General features: G+C 37.7%; 1 protein-coding gene across 4 annotated transcripts in view; it reads left to right on the top strand.

Annotated features, from left to right (window-relative positions):
- PRR14L (proline rich 14 like) overlaps window positions 1–19,330 on the top strand; it is a 55,662-nt gene that overhangs the window by 21,079 nt on the left and 15,253 nt on the right. For all 4 annotated transcript variants that reach the window (XM_063087278.1, XM_063087276.1, XM_063087277.1 and 1 more), the window contains exons 5-7: window positions 8,452–13,714; window positions 17,163–17,334; window positions 17,907–18,013. In XM_063087278.1, the coding sequence (XP_062943348.1) occupies window positions 8,452–13,714; window positions 17,163–17,334; window positions 17,907–18,013 (5,542 nt within the window). The remainder of the gene's footprint in view (window positions 1–8,451; window positions 13,715–17,162; window positions 17,335–17,906; window positions 18,014–19,330) is intronic.

Raw genomic sequence — 19,330 nt, 5'->3', positions numbered from 1 at the left:
AGGGTTAACTGGAACAGGGAAGGAACCGATGAGTACTTCAGCATGTGGCAGTGCATCCTGTTCTTGTGCTCTGGGTATAGGTATGAGGGAAAATGTTAATCCTAGGTCACCTTGAGAGTTTTCAAGGCAGGTTTATATCCATTACCTCATTTTGCCCCTCAAAACAATAGTTGTGTATAGGCATCTGCGATAATGTTTTAGAATGATTGATTGAGGAGGCAGTTGAGGCCCAAAAGGGAGTAGCCGAGCCAAGATTCTCTACCTTCCCCTACCCCCAGGCTAAAAAGAATCTTAGGTAACTTTAGAGAGGACTACATGTATATTTATAATACAATTAAGTTTAATAATAAAGACTAATCAGAACCTTAAAAAAGGGAGATAGAGTAAATACATTAAATTTTACAGAAAATTTTGTTATTGTGATATAATATCAGATTTGACTTTCCACTTCTTGGCAGCCTGGACAGAAAAGGAAGCACAAATCATTTTTATGAAAAAGGACATTTGTCCTAGTTTATTACCCTGCTTCCTGCTGCTTCAGATTTTCTCTGTAGCTCAAAGGCTACAGTATAGATTAAAGGACATTGCTTTGAAGATGAGAAATGTTTTGAACATAAGTCTCACCATGTTCTTAGGAGCTTACTAGGGATGCAATTTAGTGGCTCCACCCCCACCTCACCCCTAAGATCTTTTCAGTGAGGCTCCAGCATTGCTATATGCAGTCTTTGGTATAGTTTCACCTACATCTTAACACAAAATTTACTGTCTGTGTTTTTGACTACACTTTTCTTTTAACTGCTGAACTGGCCTTTTAAACAGGAGAACCAGAGTTGTTTTCTGCTTGGAAATCTGCCTTTGCAGACTTACCTGGCTGCTCTTTACTTAAAAAGCTTGTCCACATTAGACATAGGTAAGGTGAGCTCTTCTGAAAAGTATCCTCAGATAAACTACTCTCTGGCACTTTTCTTCCTATCCTAATACCATTCTTTAATAACTTAAATTGGTAAAATAAATTATTTGATTTTTTTTTAACTTCCAAAGCCATGTGTAAGGTTCTATTTGATATGGAGGAACTTGAAATCAGCACCTCAACTAGAGTTTTTAGCAGCAATCACCTTGCGCCTAACTATGGTACATTCATTCAGTCTTCCAAGAACCTTCCAAGGTATTCCCTATGTTACACATGGGGAAGCAAGCTCAGCTGTCCAAGGTCACAGCCAGTCTTAGCAAGGCAGAGAGGAAGGTTCTATGAAGGCAGGTCTGTGAAGGCATTGAGCCCTGGGAGTATGAGCAGTACGTGCCACCACCCTGGATTTGATTTAAACAGGTGCATGTGCTCTTCTGAAGTGTGGCCAGCATTTCAGCTCCCTTTGCCAAGGTCAAGATAAGGCATCTAATACCTTATTACTTACTGGGGAATTGAAAACTAAATGATGCTTCTTGGAAATCTAGTTGTACTCTGTCTCCAAGGGCCCCCGCTGCCAAAGTTTTCACTCTGCCCCAGATTGTAGCTCCTAGTTTGAGCATATGAAAATTTTCCTGATGAAAATCTAATACATCATTGCTACCTTTGTTTTCTAAGTGTTTGCACTGTTGAGCACTGTGCAAATTGTTTCACATAGTTTTATTTATATTAAGTTTTGGTTATTTTCAGTGGGGAAACTTCAGTGTTTTATAATTTATCGGTTTGGTGAGGAATGAGTTTGGATCCCCTTGCACTGAATTGTTTAGTAAGTGATCCTAGACTCTACACTCTCCTACCAGTGCATTATTTTTCCTTCTCTATGGAGACATCCTACTCACAGTACTAGCAAGTTACCATGGTATTCCAGAGTTTTGAGATTCTTTATGGTCATATGTTTGCTGTGGCTCAATTAGGTAAAATGAGAACAAGTTTAACCCTTTAAAAGGACTTGCATATCTACCAAAAGGAGCCTTTAATTGGTAGTATGCTCTTTTGCCTATCGTTCCGAATTTCTTGATTGCAGTAGTACAGACCCATGAGAGATGGGCATGAGGGAACAGTGATGGGAGTAATTGAGGGACCATTTCACAAGGGACACTATCCTTTTGTCAGGCACTCTGACTGCTACCTCTCCCTTTTTGCTATTCTGAGTTTTAATGTGGCTATTTCACCATAATTTTCTGTTTAATATTTTATAAAATGATGTTATCAAGTGTGTTTGCTTTATTTTGTTTTTTAGAGAGTTCCTGTAACCGAACTTATTTAGGATGGTTGTGTGTGAGAAAGGTGGAAAGGTACCAGGAACAATGCCAATATTAATTTCCACTAATTACTGTGGGATTTAATTCTCACAGTATTGATTTCTATTAAGACTTATTTCGGAGAGTCACCAGAAACTGGAAGAACATTAATGAGATACATTTTGAGAAGAAGTGAAAGCAGTTGAGGGAAAATCTTCCTTATCTCAAATAATTTTTGGAGCTAGGTAGTTTAGACTTTTTTTTTTTTTTTTTTTTAAGTTGACCGGTAAGGGGATATTAACCCTTAGCTTGCTGTTGTCAGCACCACGCTCAGCCATTGAGCTAACTGGCCATCCCTGTATAGGATCCGAACCCGTGGCCTTGGTGTTATCAGCACCGCACTCTCCCGAGTGAGCCATGGGCTGGCCCTAGATATTTAGAATAAAGTTGAAACAGTCTTTTATAGGCCTCTCTTTCTGTTATGTGAATAAATTAAACATTATAAGTAGATAGAATGAACCTGTGCATTAAGTTCTTATGCCTTATATACATGTTGATTTTTGGAGTTTGTTGATTTTTATATATATATATAATTTGAAATGAGTATTTCTTGTTTTTGTAGAAGCTTTGCTCCCTATGTATGTCATTATCCTCTTTTATTTTACATTTTTGGGAGTGAAAAGTTGAAAAATCAGCCAGTACCACATCCACTTAACAGGCAACAAGGAAGAAGTCTAAACTTTTGGAACTAATTTTTTTTTTCTTTTATTAAGGAATAATTTACATACAATAAAATTCACCCTTTTGTGTGTGTATACAGTTCTGTGAGTTTTGACAGACACACATAGTTGTGTAACTACCACCATTGTCAAGACACAAAACATTTCCATCACCTCAGCAATTTCTCTCCCTTTTTACTTAGTCGCTCTTGCCCTCCCATCGTTAGCAACTACTAATCTGTTCCCTTCTGTCACTGTAGTTTTGTCTTTTTCCAGAATGTCATATAAATGTAATCATACAGGAGAAGGCTTTGAGTCTGGCTTCTTTCATTTAGAATAGTGCATTTAAGATTCATCCATATTACTGTGTATATCAGTGGTTCATTCCTTCTTATGGCTGTGGAGTATCCCCTTGTCTAGTCGTACCACAGTTTCTTTATCTATTTCCCATTTAAGGAGAATTTGGGTTGTTTCCAGCTTTGGCATTTATGAATAAAGCTGCTATAAAAGACTTGTGTACCGGGATTTGTGTGAGCGTAAGTTGTCATTTCACCTGGGCAAATACCTAGGCTGGGTCATTTGGGAAGTGTGTATTTATTTTTATAAGAAACTACCAAACTATTTTCCAGAGTGGTTGTGTGATTTTGCATTCCTGCCGACAATATACGAGTTCCAGTTGAGAAGTTGAATACTTTTTCATTATGAATTACTTGTAATTTGGAAAGCCAGATTTTCAGTGGTCCTTACAAGCTTAGGAGGTGACACAAGCTTATGGGAGTATCTGCAGCTGTCCTCCTACCTCTGGACAGCCTTGGTGAATCTCTGCAATTAAGCTTCCTTTTATAAGACATTAGAATATTGCTAACTTATTACACATCTTCCCAGGACAAGGGTGTGGGATAAACCAGAACTTTCGTCATATTTAGTTTCCACAGTCTAATCACTTAAATTTTTGATCTAGGAAAAGGTTTTGACAGAAATGCTGTTGAATCCTTGTCAGCCTCTAGTGTGTCATCCCAAATTATGGTTATGTGGAGACACCAAAAAAAAAAAAGTTCAAGTTTTCTGATGTTACTTATATTAAAATTGGAGCATAAACTCTTTTTTAAAAAGTTTTATTGATTTGCTTGATAGAGTGCCTTATTTAAAAATAATAGCTTTATTGAGATATAATTTACACCTATAAAGTTCACCCATTTAAAGGATACAATTAATGTGCTTTTTTTGTATGCTCACAGAGTTGTGCAAACATCACCGTAATTTAATTTTCATCACTCTTAAAAGAAACTCTGTACCCATTAGCAGTCATTCCCCATTCTCCCTTCTTGCCATGTTCTTCCAACCACTAACCTACTTCTTTCTGTATAGATTTGCCTGTAATGGACATTTTATGTAAATGGAACTGTACAGTATGTGGTCTTTTATGACTGGCTTCTTTCACTTGGCATAAAGATTTTTTTAAAAATTTATTTATTGAATGAAAATCGATTATATATATTTTGGGGGTTGAACATTGAGATATGTTGATTAAATCAATATTACTAGCATATATATTGTTACAAATCGTAATTATTTGGCATAAAGGTTTTAAGGTTCATCCATGTTGTAGCATGTATCAGTACTTCATTCCTTTTTACAGTTCAATAATAATCCATTTTGTTTATCAGTTGAGGAGTATTTGAGTTTCCCTTTTTGGCTATTATGAATGATGCTGTTGTCAACATTTATGTAAAAGTTTTGTGGGCCCCTAAGTTTTCAGTTCTCTTGGATAGAATTGCTGGGTTATATGGTAACTATGTTTAGCATTTTGAGGAGTTGCCAAACTGTTTTTCATCAGTTGGTTAGAGCACAGCCTTATAACACTTAAGTAATGGGTTCAGATCCCTGTGCAGGCCAGCCACCAAAAAGAAAAAGAAAAAAAAATTTTTTTTAAACTGTTTTCCAAAGTAGCTATACCATTTTGCATTCCCACCAGTAATGTAGGAAGGTTCTAGTTTCTCTCCATCCTTTCTAACACTTATTTTTTGTTTTCTTTGGTTTTTTTTAGTTCCAGCCTTCCAAATGCATGTAAGTGGTATCTCATTGTGGTTTTTGACTTATATTTCTCTGATAATTAATGATGTTGCATGTTTCCTTATGTTTTTATTGGCCATTTGCATATTTCTGGAAGGATTTAATTCCTTTGCCCTTTTTAAAAAATAATTTAATTACAGGCATCTGAACCCTTAACCTTGGTGTTATCAACAGCACTGTAACCAACTCAGTTAACTGGCCAGCCCTGTCTTTTCACTTCTTAATGTCCTTTGAAACACAAAAGTTTTTGATTTTGATGAAATCCAACTTATTGGGTTTGTTTATCACTTATACTTTTGGTGTCTTAACTAAGAAATCATTACCTAGCCTAAGATCACGAAGATTTACCCATGTTTTATTCTTAAAGTTTTATAGTTTTAGTTCTTACATTTAGGTCTGATCTGCTTTGAGTTAATTTTTGTGTATGGTGTAAGGTAGGGTACAAATTTTTTTTGTATGTGAATATACAATTGTCGTAGTACCATTTGTTGAAAAGACTATTCTTTCCCCATTTAATCGTTTTGGTCCCTTTGTTAAAAATCAGTTGATTGAATATAAATGTTAGGGTTTGTTTCTGCACTCAATTTTATTTCATTGATCTGTCTGTTCTATGATAGTACCACAGTGTCTTGACACTTGTAGCATTTTAGTAAGTTTTAAAATCCAGAAGTGTCAGTCTACCAACCTTGTTCTTCTTTTTCAAGATTGTTCTGGCTGTTACGTGTTCCTTGTATTTTCATATGAATTTTAGGATTAGTTTGTCAATTTCTGCAAATGTAAATACTTTTAAATGGTTATAAAGCTAGAAGTCCAGGATTTTCAGCTGAGGTTATGAAATTCTTGTACTTCTAAAATGGGCCCATACCTCACAGAATACATGATTCACCCTCCAGTATACCTAAGACTTCTAACAACTTCCCTAATCTTCTAATTCTTCATTCAGCCAACATTTATAATGTGCCTACCATGTGCCACGATCATTGTCAGGTACTGAGTCCCCAACAATCATCAAGATCCAGTTTCTGTGATCCTGATACAGCTGTGATATATTAAAAAATAATTGAGAAGCGGTATTATAGAGGTTTTGATAGAGATTTTGTGCAAGGGAGTGGGGCCCCAAAGGAGTAATAAGAGTGGCTAGTACTAACTGAGAGCATGGATGCTGTCTGGCACTTCAAAGAGCTTTACATGTATTAATTCATCTAATCATTACAATAATCTTGTGCGGTATGTACAATTTTTTTCCCCATATTACATAAAACGACCAGGTCAGTGTTCCAAAGCCTTTAGAAAACTTTCTAATAAAAATAAAATAACTTCAAACTCTCTTTTAACATTCTCTGAAATTTCAAAATGTGATTAAAAATAAGTCAAAGGAATGGGTAGAGTATCATTTTGCTTTCCAACTGTACACAACCTTTCTTCCCCCACAACCTGCTGCTACGCCATGGGAGGTGGCTTCTCCTCCACCTTCTCCTAAGACTCTTGACTGAGTAGGGAACTGGCATTCTTCCAGCAGCTAGGGGCTCTCAGGGAGAGTCTTGCCTTAAGTATCTTGCACAGAGTAAACCCACAGTAAACGGTTTGGGGATGGATGAAGAGTTTTACAAGTTTCCTGAGCAGATATAAGAAGGGATACAGCAAGGATAGTGCTAGAACAGAGAGAAGGTCCAGAATATACCAGATGGTTTAATGAATGCTATAGTATCCACTAGAGAGATATAATAAGACTATTTGGAGTATTCATGCTTAGAAATTCATGAATAGGATAGCTGTGATATGGTAAGTAGGCTAGTTTCACAATGTTAAATATTGTGTGAGGAATTAGGATTTCGAGGCTGCCTTTTATCACATGTCAGATCACTGCAAACTTGTGGAATCCAGTATACATTTATCCATATTTGCTGAGTCCAAATGTTTTTAAATGCTATTCCTAGCCTAGTTGTTATCATTTTAACTATTCTCAGGTCCAGTAAAATAAACAATCAAAGCAGAGTAAAGGAAAAGCACCTTTCCTTTATATGGCAGACACTGTATCAGGTGGTGTTTTACATTTATTATTTAATTTAATCGTCAGTATAGCACCAAGGTAAGTGTACTTCCCCCACTTTTTACAAAGGAGGAAACTGAGACTCAGAGAGGTAAGCATCATCACAGAGCCAAGATTCAAGTCCAGCTGGCCTGGCTTCAGAGTCACCACTCTTTTTCTTAGTAATTGCTGCTCTTAGTCCCTCTTGAGAAATGGAGAGGGAAGCCCTTGAAACTCACTATTAATATCATTTGTTGATTTGACCTACCTGTATTCATTCAGTAATTCTGCAAATATTTATTGAGAGCTGTTATGTACCAGGCATTATGGTGGACAATAGAGAAGAGAAGAGAACAAAACAAACAAGATCCTTACCCTCATGAGTTTATATTCTTGTGGTAATTAGATCTTTAAATTGATTTGCATTTTGCTTTATCTATTTAGTGCAGGTATTCTATTATATACATGCATACACACACGTGCATGTGTATAGGTTTGGGTTTGTTTTCTAAAAGAGGAGGAGGGAAAAAATATGTGTGTACATTAATGGTTTGGGGAACTTCTTTATACTGTATCTTATACTGAGGATTTCAGAGAAACACTATACAGTAAAACTCCTTTATGAATTGCATTTACGTTCTGCTTAGAAAGGTTTTTTATTTGTTTTTTAATGTTTCGTAATGGAAATTTTCAAACTTATTCGGTAGTGGAAAGAGTATACTAAACCCCCATGTACCTGTCACTGAACTTCAATAACTATCAGCTCAATCTTGTAGAAAGGCAGTTATTGTAGGTAATTGGGTTCAAGAGTAATATTCAACTTACAGATGAATCTCTCTTTTAATAATATTTTATGTATAATTGTTCTTTTTCAAAGAGTAGTTTTATCTGTGACTTACCTGAGTTCAAGTAATAAGAAGATGGTCATCTAATAATGTAAGTTGTTGTATTGTGAGTCTACTCTATTAATGTTTTAAAATGGAAGCTTCTTAAGACTCTGTATTAAGTATATTGTCTCCACATTGTATACAGTTGTCCATCATTGATCTATGAATGCTAAGTAACATTTAGAAAAAGGCATTTGTTCAAAGTTACTTGGTTCTACCAGGTACAGTTTGGCCCCTCTTTCATGTTTTGGAGAGAAGAGCCAAACCAATGTTATAGTACAGACTTTCCAATTCTCTCTTTCTGAGTTGGGTCTTTTTTTTTTTTTTTTTTTTGAGCAGCTGGCCTGTACTGGGATCCATACCCTTGACCTTGGTATTTATCAACACCATGCTCTAACCAACTTAGCTAACCAGCCAGCCCTGAGTTCAGTCTTTTTTGTTATTGCCATTGGTTGCATGATAAAATTTATGAAGGTAGAGCAAATTATTTTTTTTTATGATTGCATATTGATTGGATTTTTTTTCTCTTTTGCAAAAGGAAATGTACAGATTACAACTGAAACTCTGCTAAAATCCATGGAAGAAGTACAAGGTATGAAGGTCAATGGGACTAAGATGGATAATAATGAAGGACAAAAGAATGGCAATGTGAGTAAAGGTCTCTCACCTGGGTGCAGCGAATGCCCAGAAGTAGACAAATTCATGACCAGTGGTGAGGTTTCAGAAACCAGCACGTTAGTTTCCCTAGAGCCTATAACCTTTGTGGACCCTGGATTAACAGAAGCAACTCCTAAAGAAAAAGAATGTGAAGAAATAAAAACTTATCCTTCTTGGTTGTCATTATTACCAGGGAACAGTGCCATTTCCAAAATGGACAATGGGAAGGAAGAGTTGTGTAAATTAGACCTTGTCTGTGAAGCAGATGACAATCACCAACAGGTTCTTGGCCACCATAATGAAAAGCATAGTTCTGCACATAGTCCCACAGCAACAGGAAATGTAGTTGCTGTAAAACCCTTGGAAGAAAATTCTGAAGTTTCATATTTCACATCATGTTTGCCTGGTCCAGAATCCAGAACAATATCCTTAGAAAAATGTGGTTTTGAAGGTGATGGCTTGCTGAAGGGATCTGCTGAAAAGACAGACAATTCCTATTTTGATGGGAATGATCAAAGCAAAAACTTGGCTTCTACAGAAGAAAATGAAGACCAGCTTTTGAATCCCAGCAATGAAAGAGAGGAACTCTTTCTTATTAATGCCAGGCAAGCAGAAATGGATGCTAATGGACATTGTTCTGGTGAAAAAGAGACTGTTAATTCCCCAAAAGAAAACATCCACAATAACCATTGCATTCAAGGCGGGATCCGTACAGAGAGTTCTAGTTCTTTAATGCCTGATTCTTTTACTGAAGCCACAGAAGTAATGTTTAAAAAGAAAGATTTGAAAATCACGTTAGGCATTCAAGGTAACTTGACAAACCCTGAGGACCTTAGAGAAACTTTTACTAATATGAGCCATTCAGATGGACACTCTGAAGAAAGCAATTGTTCCTCCTTGATGCAGATTGAAGAACCAGAGCAAATAACCTCTATAGAGCCCAATATGTTAGGTGAAAAGATTTATAGTAGAGACTCTAACTCCTTAGTCAGCATCCAGAGAAATCTGGAAGGCAATACCCAGTTAAATGAAGCATCATGTAATGATTTTTTGTTTGAAAGAAAATCCCTTGTGAGTTTAATGCCCAAGGATCAGCTCAGTCCTGTAAATGAGGTATCAAAACCCAAGAAAGATAATGCTCAGTTACCACCATCCCCAGAATTCGATTGCAGAACTGAGTCAGAAAAAGCTGTACAAATCTTACAAGATGATATTCTATGTTTAGATGAACAGAATACTGCCTGTGAGATGAATGAACTTTCTTGTACCAATGAACTGGTTGTAAACAAAGTAGGAAGTGAATGTGTTTTAAATCAAGTGTCCCTTAATTCTCGAGACCATGCAAAATTGCCAACTGACTCCATACTAAATATGAACAAAGAGATATCTTTAGCAACAAGTGAAAATGCCCAACAGAGTCATAACCCTCTGTTAGAGGATGGAGCAGATGTCATTGCTGATACCCAAACCATTCCCATTAAGGCAGAAATGAAAGCCATCTCTCCACCAGGTGACAAAACCTGTGGTGCCTCTTCAAGCAGTCCCACCTTAAACATCAAACCAGGAAGCCTAAAAAGAAAAAAAGAAATAGCTGATTCAAGAAGAGAAGGTCTACATTCCAGGCTTCTCTCAAGTAAGAAAGAAGCAGCTGGCTTTCCTCAAGAGGTCTCTGTAATAGAATGTCAAAATGTTCAGTCTCAGGATATCTCTAACTGTCATTGTGTAAGAAAAAATGTACCTGAAGAGAATAAGTGTTCCGCTTGTGTTGCTTTTGAGTCCAGCAAAATCATTTTGAAAGATGATAACTCTTTGATAATAGAATGTGAAAATGCATTTCAGCACAGTGCTCACCACTCCCAAAGAACAGAAGACTCTGTGGAAAGTAGCACCCATAAAGTGAATTGTACATCAGAGGAAAGTGGACTTGATGGGAAAGAAACTAAAGGCAGCCTTCAAGGAGATATGGTCAGAAACGAAATGACAGCAGGTGTGTTAAATAGTGGAGCTTCAAACAAAACTATTCACACAACCCGTCACATCAAACCCAATGAGGAAGGGCTAAAAGGAAAGGAACAGTATATACCCAGAGAGACTGTATTTTGTATGTATAATATCTGTGATTGTGCTATACAAAAACTAAGCCAATCTGCAAACATTCCACGTCCTGAAAAGTTTTTGGACCAGTCTGTTACTGTTATGTTCTCCACTTTTAAAAACATGAACCGCGCAGTTGAAACTCTTGATCAGAAGGCAGATGAAGTCCTTGACTGCCAGAGTAACCAAAACAGACCAGTTGAATGCAGAAATGAAGATAAACCAGCTAAGGATACACTAGGTAATGACCAGAGAGAGACCATCACAGAGCCTAACAGAGAGGCAAGCCACAACCAAAAGGATCTGCTCGTCAGTTCAGGCAGTAATAATCGACTGTCTTCTGGTAGCACAAAGAAAGACAATTTGAAAGGAGCCTTGGAAAGTATTTCTGATTGTGAAGAATCCACAGACAATATGGTAGACATCATTTACCCAGACTGTAGTAATAAGCCTTTAGAAAGTGTGCTGAACATGAAAGCATCTAGTACACTTGATAGGAGTGCAAGGCAAGATAGACTGGTATTCCAAGAAACCTCAAGGAGTACCTTGTCTCAGAAAGGAGAACCAGGTGCTGCATTTATAGGCACGACTGACCAGGCCTCAGATTTCCCAGATGCTGCTGCTTCTACAATGGAATCTCTTGAAATAAAAAAATCATGTAGAGAGAAAGTATGCAGATCTTTAAAAGACTGTGAAATGGAAGAGTGTCCAGACTCTTGTGGCCATGAGATGGAGTCTTTTGCAGATCATGAGCCAAATATAAGAATATTGGATAGAGTAAATGTGTCTTTAAATTATATTTTTCATGCACAGCGAGATAAAGGAGCATCTTTGAGAGAAACACAAAGAATGACTGAAGGATCAAGACTAGAAATAAATTCTGAGTTTGGCAAGGAAGATACCTTTGTAATTTCTTCAAAAGATTTGATGTCTTCTAGATGCCAAGATGAGAATTCTGTTCTCATAGGGACCCCAGAATCCACTGGGATAATGCCTTTGTGTCTGTCTGCTCAAGAAAATTCAGAAACTAATATTAATAGTGAAGAAACTGACCTGAAAAATATTTTTAAGCCAAAAGATGATGACATGCGTTGTGAGAAAGTAAAGGACTATACAGTCCTGCCTGAGATGAAGGAAGGAGTACCAAGGGATATGAATAATTCTAGTGGAAGAGATGGCATATACATCAGCGTGAAAAAGAATGCTTGCAAAGCTTGTCACACTCATGAGAATTCCACTGATAGACATTTGCCTTTGACAATGGAAACAGAAACTGAAGTGAAAGGAGGAGAAACTGAAGAACATCAGAGGAGACCATTGGGTCATTTAACTGTTGGAGAGGAATCTGAGAAGATGATTACCAGAGAAGATGGTGATGGTGATAATGTGAGCAAAATTTCTCAGGCCCACTTTAACTTTGAGAGGATGCTTGATGATGGTGAAAAACAACAAAGCCAGAAGGTTTTGAACTATATGATGAAGAAGGAAGAGGAATATATACATCAACAAGAAGCACATACAACATTGGAACAATGCACATCATCTAATATGTTGTTGTCAGGTGAGGCACAAAATAAGAACCAACCTAAGCTTGACAAAGATGAGTCCACCATAATGAAAGAAATTATCCTAGCAAAGCTGGCCAGAGGCAACATAGCCACACAGTTTCAAAAGTTGAAAAACCCAAAGGAGGAAAGCTTATGTCATCCACTAAAGAAAGACATTGAGTTTTGCACAGGTCCTTGCCTTCCTGGGGCCCCCTGGAAAGTGCAAGATCCCAATGCTGCTGGGTATGATCAAATCTGTGGTGCCTTTGTGAACACTTCACGTCAGAAAGGAATGCTTCCCTTGAAGCAGCAGCCCCATCGAACATGTAAGAAAGTTTCCTGTCAGGAACAAGTTAGTGTGGGGAGAAAAATAAGTGAAATCAGAAGTTCTGCCTTTTTAAAAAGTTCCTCTGATCCCATCCCCACAAAAGCACACAGACTTCTTAGTTCATGTGCTGTGCCTGTACCCACTCGATTGGAACCCGAAACAGTACCTACCAGGAGCTTGATTAGCCACATACCAAAGCAGAAGGCTGCTCCATGCCATCTCTTGAGGAGCCTAAATTTTCGGAAGCCTACCAAAGAATCAGCCTTATTAAACAAGCTGTCCATCCTTGCCTCCAAACTGGCCCCAGCCACAAAGATACAGAAATTCCGATATCGGCGGTGTTCCTCTGAACTTCTTCCAGTGGCTAACAGCTGTAAGCGCTTCAGATATAAAAGGCTCCTGGATGGATTTTCATACAATACAATGCAGCTGAATCCATATTTAGCAGCTAGTGGATGGGATAAGACGCCTAACAGTAAGCCCTTGGCACTTTATTCTCTTGAAGCCATCAAAATGACCTGCATAGATCTGAACAACAAAACACCATCACTGCTCTTTGGCTCTGAAATCTTCCCAGTATCCTTTCACGTGAAACCAGACTCAGATTGCATGACTGAGTCCTCAAAGACTTTTCCTGAGCACTGTGCTCCAGCAAGGCTTGCCTTAGGAGAAGCCCCCGAATGCCCATCTCGACCTCCCAAGTGGACCTTTTCTTTCTTCTTGTCCCACAGTTACCCTGGGATGACCACATTCAGGGAAGACTCTAGCCTCCATAGTCAGGCACACACTCAGGCTCCTCCACAGCCTCCAGCTCCTCTCCAGGACTATGGAAGCACTACCATAGTCCAGACTAGAGCAGACTGCTCTGTCCTTGGCCTTCACACACTTCTAGCACTTTGTTCCCCAGGATGTTACCGAATCTGGACAAAAAAACGGAGCTTCTCCAGTCACATGCCTACCATGCAGAGGCTCTTCATGGCCCAGTTTACACAGGGCTTGAAAGGATTAAGGTCTCCAGCCTCCATAGCAGACAAGGTCTTCTGTTCTCTGCCCTACTCGGTGGGCAGAGTGCTGTCCATTTGGAGCCAGCATGGGCCTTCTGCCGGCTCCTTTGAAATTTCTGCTCTTCATTCCACTCACAGCAAGCGGCAGCCAAGTCTGGGTACAACAAGCAGGTAAAAAATGTCCTCTGTTCTTTGCACATGTCCCATGATTGTTTCCTGTCAGTGGGGTGAGGAGCAGGGGCACTATGAACATGCAAGGCTATTTGGCGTCTTCTTTGTATCTGCATTTTCTGTCCTTGCCAAATCTGCTGAGAAAATGTAACAGTAGTTCTTAAGTGTAGACCCCCCTAATTTTCCTGCAATATCTACTCCTGTGTTTTGTACCATTCAGTCTCTTTTTCTGTCCATTTCATTCTTCAAAACATCAAATCTTTTGAGTCTTTTTTTCTCCTTTTGCCTTCATCCTGCAAACAAATGCCCATTACAAGTGTAAGCCTATAAATAGTGACAAATAACGTCTGTAACTCTATCTTGTTCATAAAGCATCATGCAGCCAACACCTAACTCAGTGTTTGGTGTGTAAAGGACACAGGATAAATACTTTTTTAGTAAATGAATGAATTATGTAGGTATCACCAAACCTAGTTTATGATCCTTTGCATTTCTTTCTGCAGTGTAGAGGCTTCAAAAATTGGCATTTACATACAATAGTTTTAGGATTTATAGATTTTAAGGTTAACTGGGAAGGAGTTCTTGTGGTTTGATCCCTGAGAATAGTTGAAAAAAATTTCATCTATACATCATACCTTCTAATTGAAAATTAGAGAAGGAAAAGAATTTGAAAGTTAAACTACCCATCTTAAGAATCCCTAAAGAGCTGCTTTAGATATAGTAGATAAATCCTCCTGTTTGTAATTCTTTGGATAAACAGAAACTTTAAAATTTTTTAATTAGCCCTTTACCATTGCTATAGTCAAAAAATTAAACAGCAGCAGCAGCAAAAAAAGCCTTAATATTCCAAATAGTCTGGCAGAGGCCTTGTTCTTTGTATATGGGAAGTCTCTTATGCAGAATCATTCATGTCATTAAAAAGCTGCTGGTGCGTATTATGTAGTTCCTTGAGCATCTTAGCAGAAAACTAAGCATATAAAACGGTTTTGGAAAAACACCCCAGAACTCAAACATGACTGATTGAAATTGAAAGATGAGTTACTATTATAAATGCTTGTCCTATAGTAATACAAAAATATTCAGTTCTTATAGTGCAGCCATAAAAATATGTTAGAATGAATCAAGTTATTTTAAATTATGGTATATTGCTTTTATTGTCTAGTTTGTTGGTATACCTCCAAAATCTCATAATTGCTTCCTGCTATATATGTCCATGGCACACAGCTTTATGTTGTGTTGCCTTCTTTAAACTGTTTATTCCCAAGTTAGTGTACAGGTTAGTTATTTCACCCTGGGAAGGTGTGAAACTTTGGCTGTTTTTCCTTTTCCAGAACTCTTTCCCACCTGACTCTTCTGTTTTCTAGTATGGAATATTTTCTCTCTCTCCCTTACTTCCTATGTGTAGCCTTTTATTTTATTTTATTTTAATTCAAGTGTAAGGTGGAGGTGTGGTGTTTGTAGGGACTTTTTCTTCTTGTTGGCTCTAAAAGTGCCTTAACATCATGTGCCTGGGCTTAGAGTTTAGAAGTTTGCTATTTGTCTAAACACACTTAGAAATGTTTCCAGCAAGATAAATTGGGTAGCCCCAGAAAATAATACTTAACAAAGGTTAAGTTAACTTATGTTTCTGTAGGATTTTTCGCATTTGAACTTCATTCTCCAGCACTCCATAATATAGCCTGGACAGGCATCTCTTTTGCCTTTTTATAGAAGCTGAGACTGAGGTACATGAAGGTTTTTTTCTAACCCAGATCACTCAGCTGGTTGGGATTTCAAGCTCCTGGTTCCTGATTTGGTCATCTCCTTTTCCACTATTTTACTCTGCCTCTCTTTCCTTTTATCGGTACTCCTCAGGGAAACCTATGTTGGTACTAAACACTATACTAGAAACCTGAATTATCTTTGTTTTTCCTAGCTGTTAAACAAATTCCTCTTACTTCTGAGAAGAGATGAGGTGTATGGCCATCACACAAACGCCTTATTAATTAAACCTGTCTGTCTTCTAAATTCAGTAGAAACTGATGCAGGTTTTGAGAGGCACAAAAAGCTTTCCAACATCACACTTAGTTCCTATAAGTGGTTAATACTGTTTCATCTATAAAAGTAAAAGCTTAATTATATTTGTAAAGGCATCAACTCTTAACAGTTTTCTTGTATATAGCCATATTTAAAGTGCAAATTGGCCTTAAAGAGAATAATAGGTTTGTTCCTAATTTTTTGTAAGGTCATAGAAAAACTAGCAGCTTTTTTTTTAATAGACTTAATACAGAGCTGAGTGGTATAATTAATATATTTTTATATTTAATTAATTATTTAGTTAGTTTTTAAGCCTTCAGCACCCAATATTCCCAGGCAGTCTCCCATCCAGGTAGTAACCATGTCTGACCCTGGTTTACATCCGACAAGATTGTTATCTTTAAATTATTTTTAAAATCTTTAGTATACATGTTTAATAACTTGATTCGAAGGTGTAAGCCTCAACGTCATTCTTCCTCTCCTTCCTCTTATTCTCCTCTTTATTTCTCAACCTTCTTTCTATGTAAGTTAGAAAATAATCTTGTCAGCCTGCCTCCATTCCAGTGTTGGGCACATAAGTGTAATTCTTGTGGTTGGGAAATTTTTATCTTTCTGGGTGACATTTCTTGTCTTCCTAATAGACTATCATGTGCTAATACCAGCAATGCCTTCCAAACCTTTCCTGTTGTCTCACTGCCCTAACCTGTTGCTTTTGTACATTTGCTTCACTTCAGCCACACTATGTTACCATATGTGCCTCTTCCAGGCATGGAAGCTACTTATAACACCAATGGCAGTCAGATGAGGTAAGCCTCCAGTGGGCCTGGCACACGAGGTCTTGAGATGTATATGTGTGTGAGAAAGAGAGCATGTATGTGTGTGTGTGCACAGATGGCATAGGTCAGGCATGGCACAACCCTGAACTCTTGCCCTTTTAAACCATATCTACATTTCTCAGATAAATATCTCTGCAACTCAGATATATTCTATTACGAGTAGTGACTAGGAATGTGTGATCAATTCCATTTGTCTTTTTTTAAAAAAGTGGAAATCACTAGCCAGCTTATTATCTTAGGCTATTTTATGTCTTGTCATTTAGTCAACTTCAGTCCCTGGATAGGATTGATCTCATCTGAGCATTATTCATTTGTTCAGTTCACCAAATATCTTCTTCCCCTTGAAAAGTCTACTTCTTTTTACATTTTCTTTATGAAACTGCTCCACAACAATAAGATGGATTGACCACATCCTTGTAATTTTTAACACTTGTAGATAAAGGTTATGCCTGGAAATGACTAAAAAACAGGTTGATTGGAGATGTCATTCCTGGAAAGAAGAAAAGTCTTCAGCTTAGTCTGGATGTTAAGTTGAATGTGCCAGAGGTAGAAAGTGAACCCTCTCATATTTTTCTTCTTTCTCTCCATGATGCTAGGTTAGAACCTCCATTCCCTGCCTTGGTACCAAAGTCTTGCTTGGTAACAGAATCAGCTGTCAGCAAGCTCCTGCTTTCAGCCTCTGAGTTCCAAGTCCCTGGATTTGATGAGCTGGATGGTGTGACAGCAGCATGTCCCCGACCACAGAGCAGCCCCCAGGAACAGAAAGAGGTAAATGTCAAGTGCCGTTGGGGTCAGGTGCTGGTGGCATTGGAGATGTCCATTTTCAACTCACATCACATGATAGGTATAGACTGACCCCTGAGCATCTTTACTTACCACCTTTAGCTTCAACTAAGTACTGGAGAGTAGTAAGCCAGGAGTTTTGCTTGGCCGGTAAAGAAATACACTGGAATTCTTAAACTGCGTTGTTTTCCAAATCTTTTTTTCTTAGTGACAGCACTTAACAGTATTTAGAGAATTGGACCAAGGAGCTGCTTTGTGCCTTTGAAGAAGATGAGTGAATGATGGTGTTCTTTGATTCTGCAGCATCTGCTGTCTCCCATAGTTGCAGACTTTCATATTGATAATCTCAATACCAGAATTGAATGTGCAATTCTATTTTAGTAATATGGAGAAGGCAGTTGCTGAAAACACAGCATGAGGGGGAGCTTTGTCATAAACTACTTGTTAGAATCATCTATAAACTGAAGAAGCGATGTCTTGAATGTCAAGAAAAGGGACTTTATATATTTAAAATATCTTGCAATTTGACCATCTTTCTTCTTAACCCTTAAAAATAGGCTGAGCTGGAGAAGAGGCCAAAGAAAGTCTCACAGATTCGTATCCGAAAAACCATTCCTAAGCCAGATCCTAACCTTACCCCTATGGGCCTTCCTCGACCCAAAAGGTGAGCTCCTTCTCTGATACAAACTAGGTTCACTTTTTTGGCAAATGGTTTGGCAGAATATGATTACCCTTTAAATGGTCATATACTCTGAGCCATTTATAATACATCTAGGAATTTATCCTAAAGATTAATTGGTAATGTGGCTAGATATTTATGTGCAAGGATATTTTAATGTATTTTTAATAATTTTTATTGAGCTTACTATGCCAGATACTGTGCTGCATATTATGTACTTTGTGTACAGGACCTCAGTTCATTCTCCAACAATGCTGGGAGGTGAATACTGTTGTCGTCCCCATGTTTAGGTATGGATGTTGAGGCTCAGTGGTTTAGAAACCCGTTTTAGGTCCTAGTGTTAGTCTTGGCACACATGGTTTCTGTCTGTGACGGGTTTTACCCAACCCCAGAGCACAAGCTCCTAACAGTCTATATACTAAGCTAGAAAAGGATCTAAATGTTATGAATTGAATTTTTGTGTGTGTGTGTGTGGCGGGCCAGTAAGGGGATCCAAACTCTTTACCTTGGTGTTACCAGCACCGTGCTCTAACCGAGTGAGCTAACCGGCCAGCCCCAAGTTGAATTTTCTTTGAAAGCTCTCCAGACTTACACTCATATTTTCCTGTGATGGATTTCACTTCTTCATTTCTCATCAGCAAATGAAAATCTAACAGTTATTTAACTTTCCCGAGCTTTAGAAACTTATCTGTAAAATATGAATAAGAATCCCCAACACTTAGGATTGCTGTACAGTCTAATCGAGAAAAAAATTTATACTGTATCTATTAAAGTGCTTCCACACAACACAAATGCAGTAGTTAATCATTAATTATGGGGGTCATGATTGACATTCCACTTTTTTCACATAATTTTTATCTTAATATATTATATTTTTATCTTACAGTTATTTTATTGATCACCCTATTATATGTCTTTTCAAGAGAAATCCTTAAAAAATATTTTAGATATCCTAGACTGAATAGTATTTAATACTAGAATGAAATAGGATTCAGTATCAGTTGTATTCTGTCTTGCATTTGTAAGTTTGAAAAACCTTGTTTATGTAAATAAGTAGTTGGGGTAGAAAGTTTTAATATAGGAAAGTCATTCAATTCTTCCAACTTCTTTGAAGTTATATGCCAAAAAATCACACAGTGGCTTATCATCATCATATTTAATGAAAGCAAAGGATTAAAAAGCACTGAATTGCAAAGGTTCTGTTACCCAGGCATTGGAGGCAGTTATTGTCTCAGTATCTGGGAAAGACACCAAAAAGGTCCAGTAAGTGTCAAATGCCTAATAATGTACGCTATTCTTTCA

This window comes from Cynocephalus volans, chromosome 2 (genome assembly GCF_027409185.1).
Source record: "Cynocephalus volans isolate mCynVol1 chromosome 2, mCynVol1.pri, whole genome shotgun sequence".
Lineage (NCBI taxonomy): Eukaryota > Metazoa > Chordata > Mammalia > Dermoptera > Cynocephalidae > Cynocephalus > Cynocephalus volans.
This window is presented reverse-complemented; position numbering and strand designations above follow the sequence as displayed.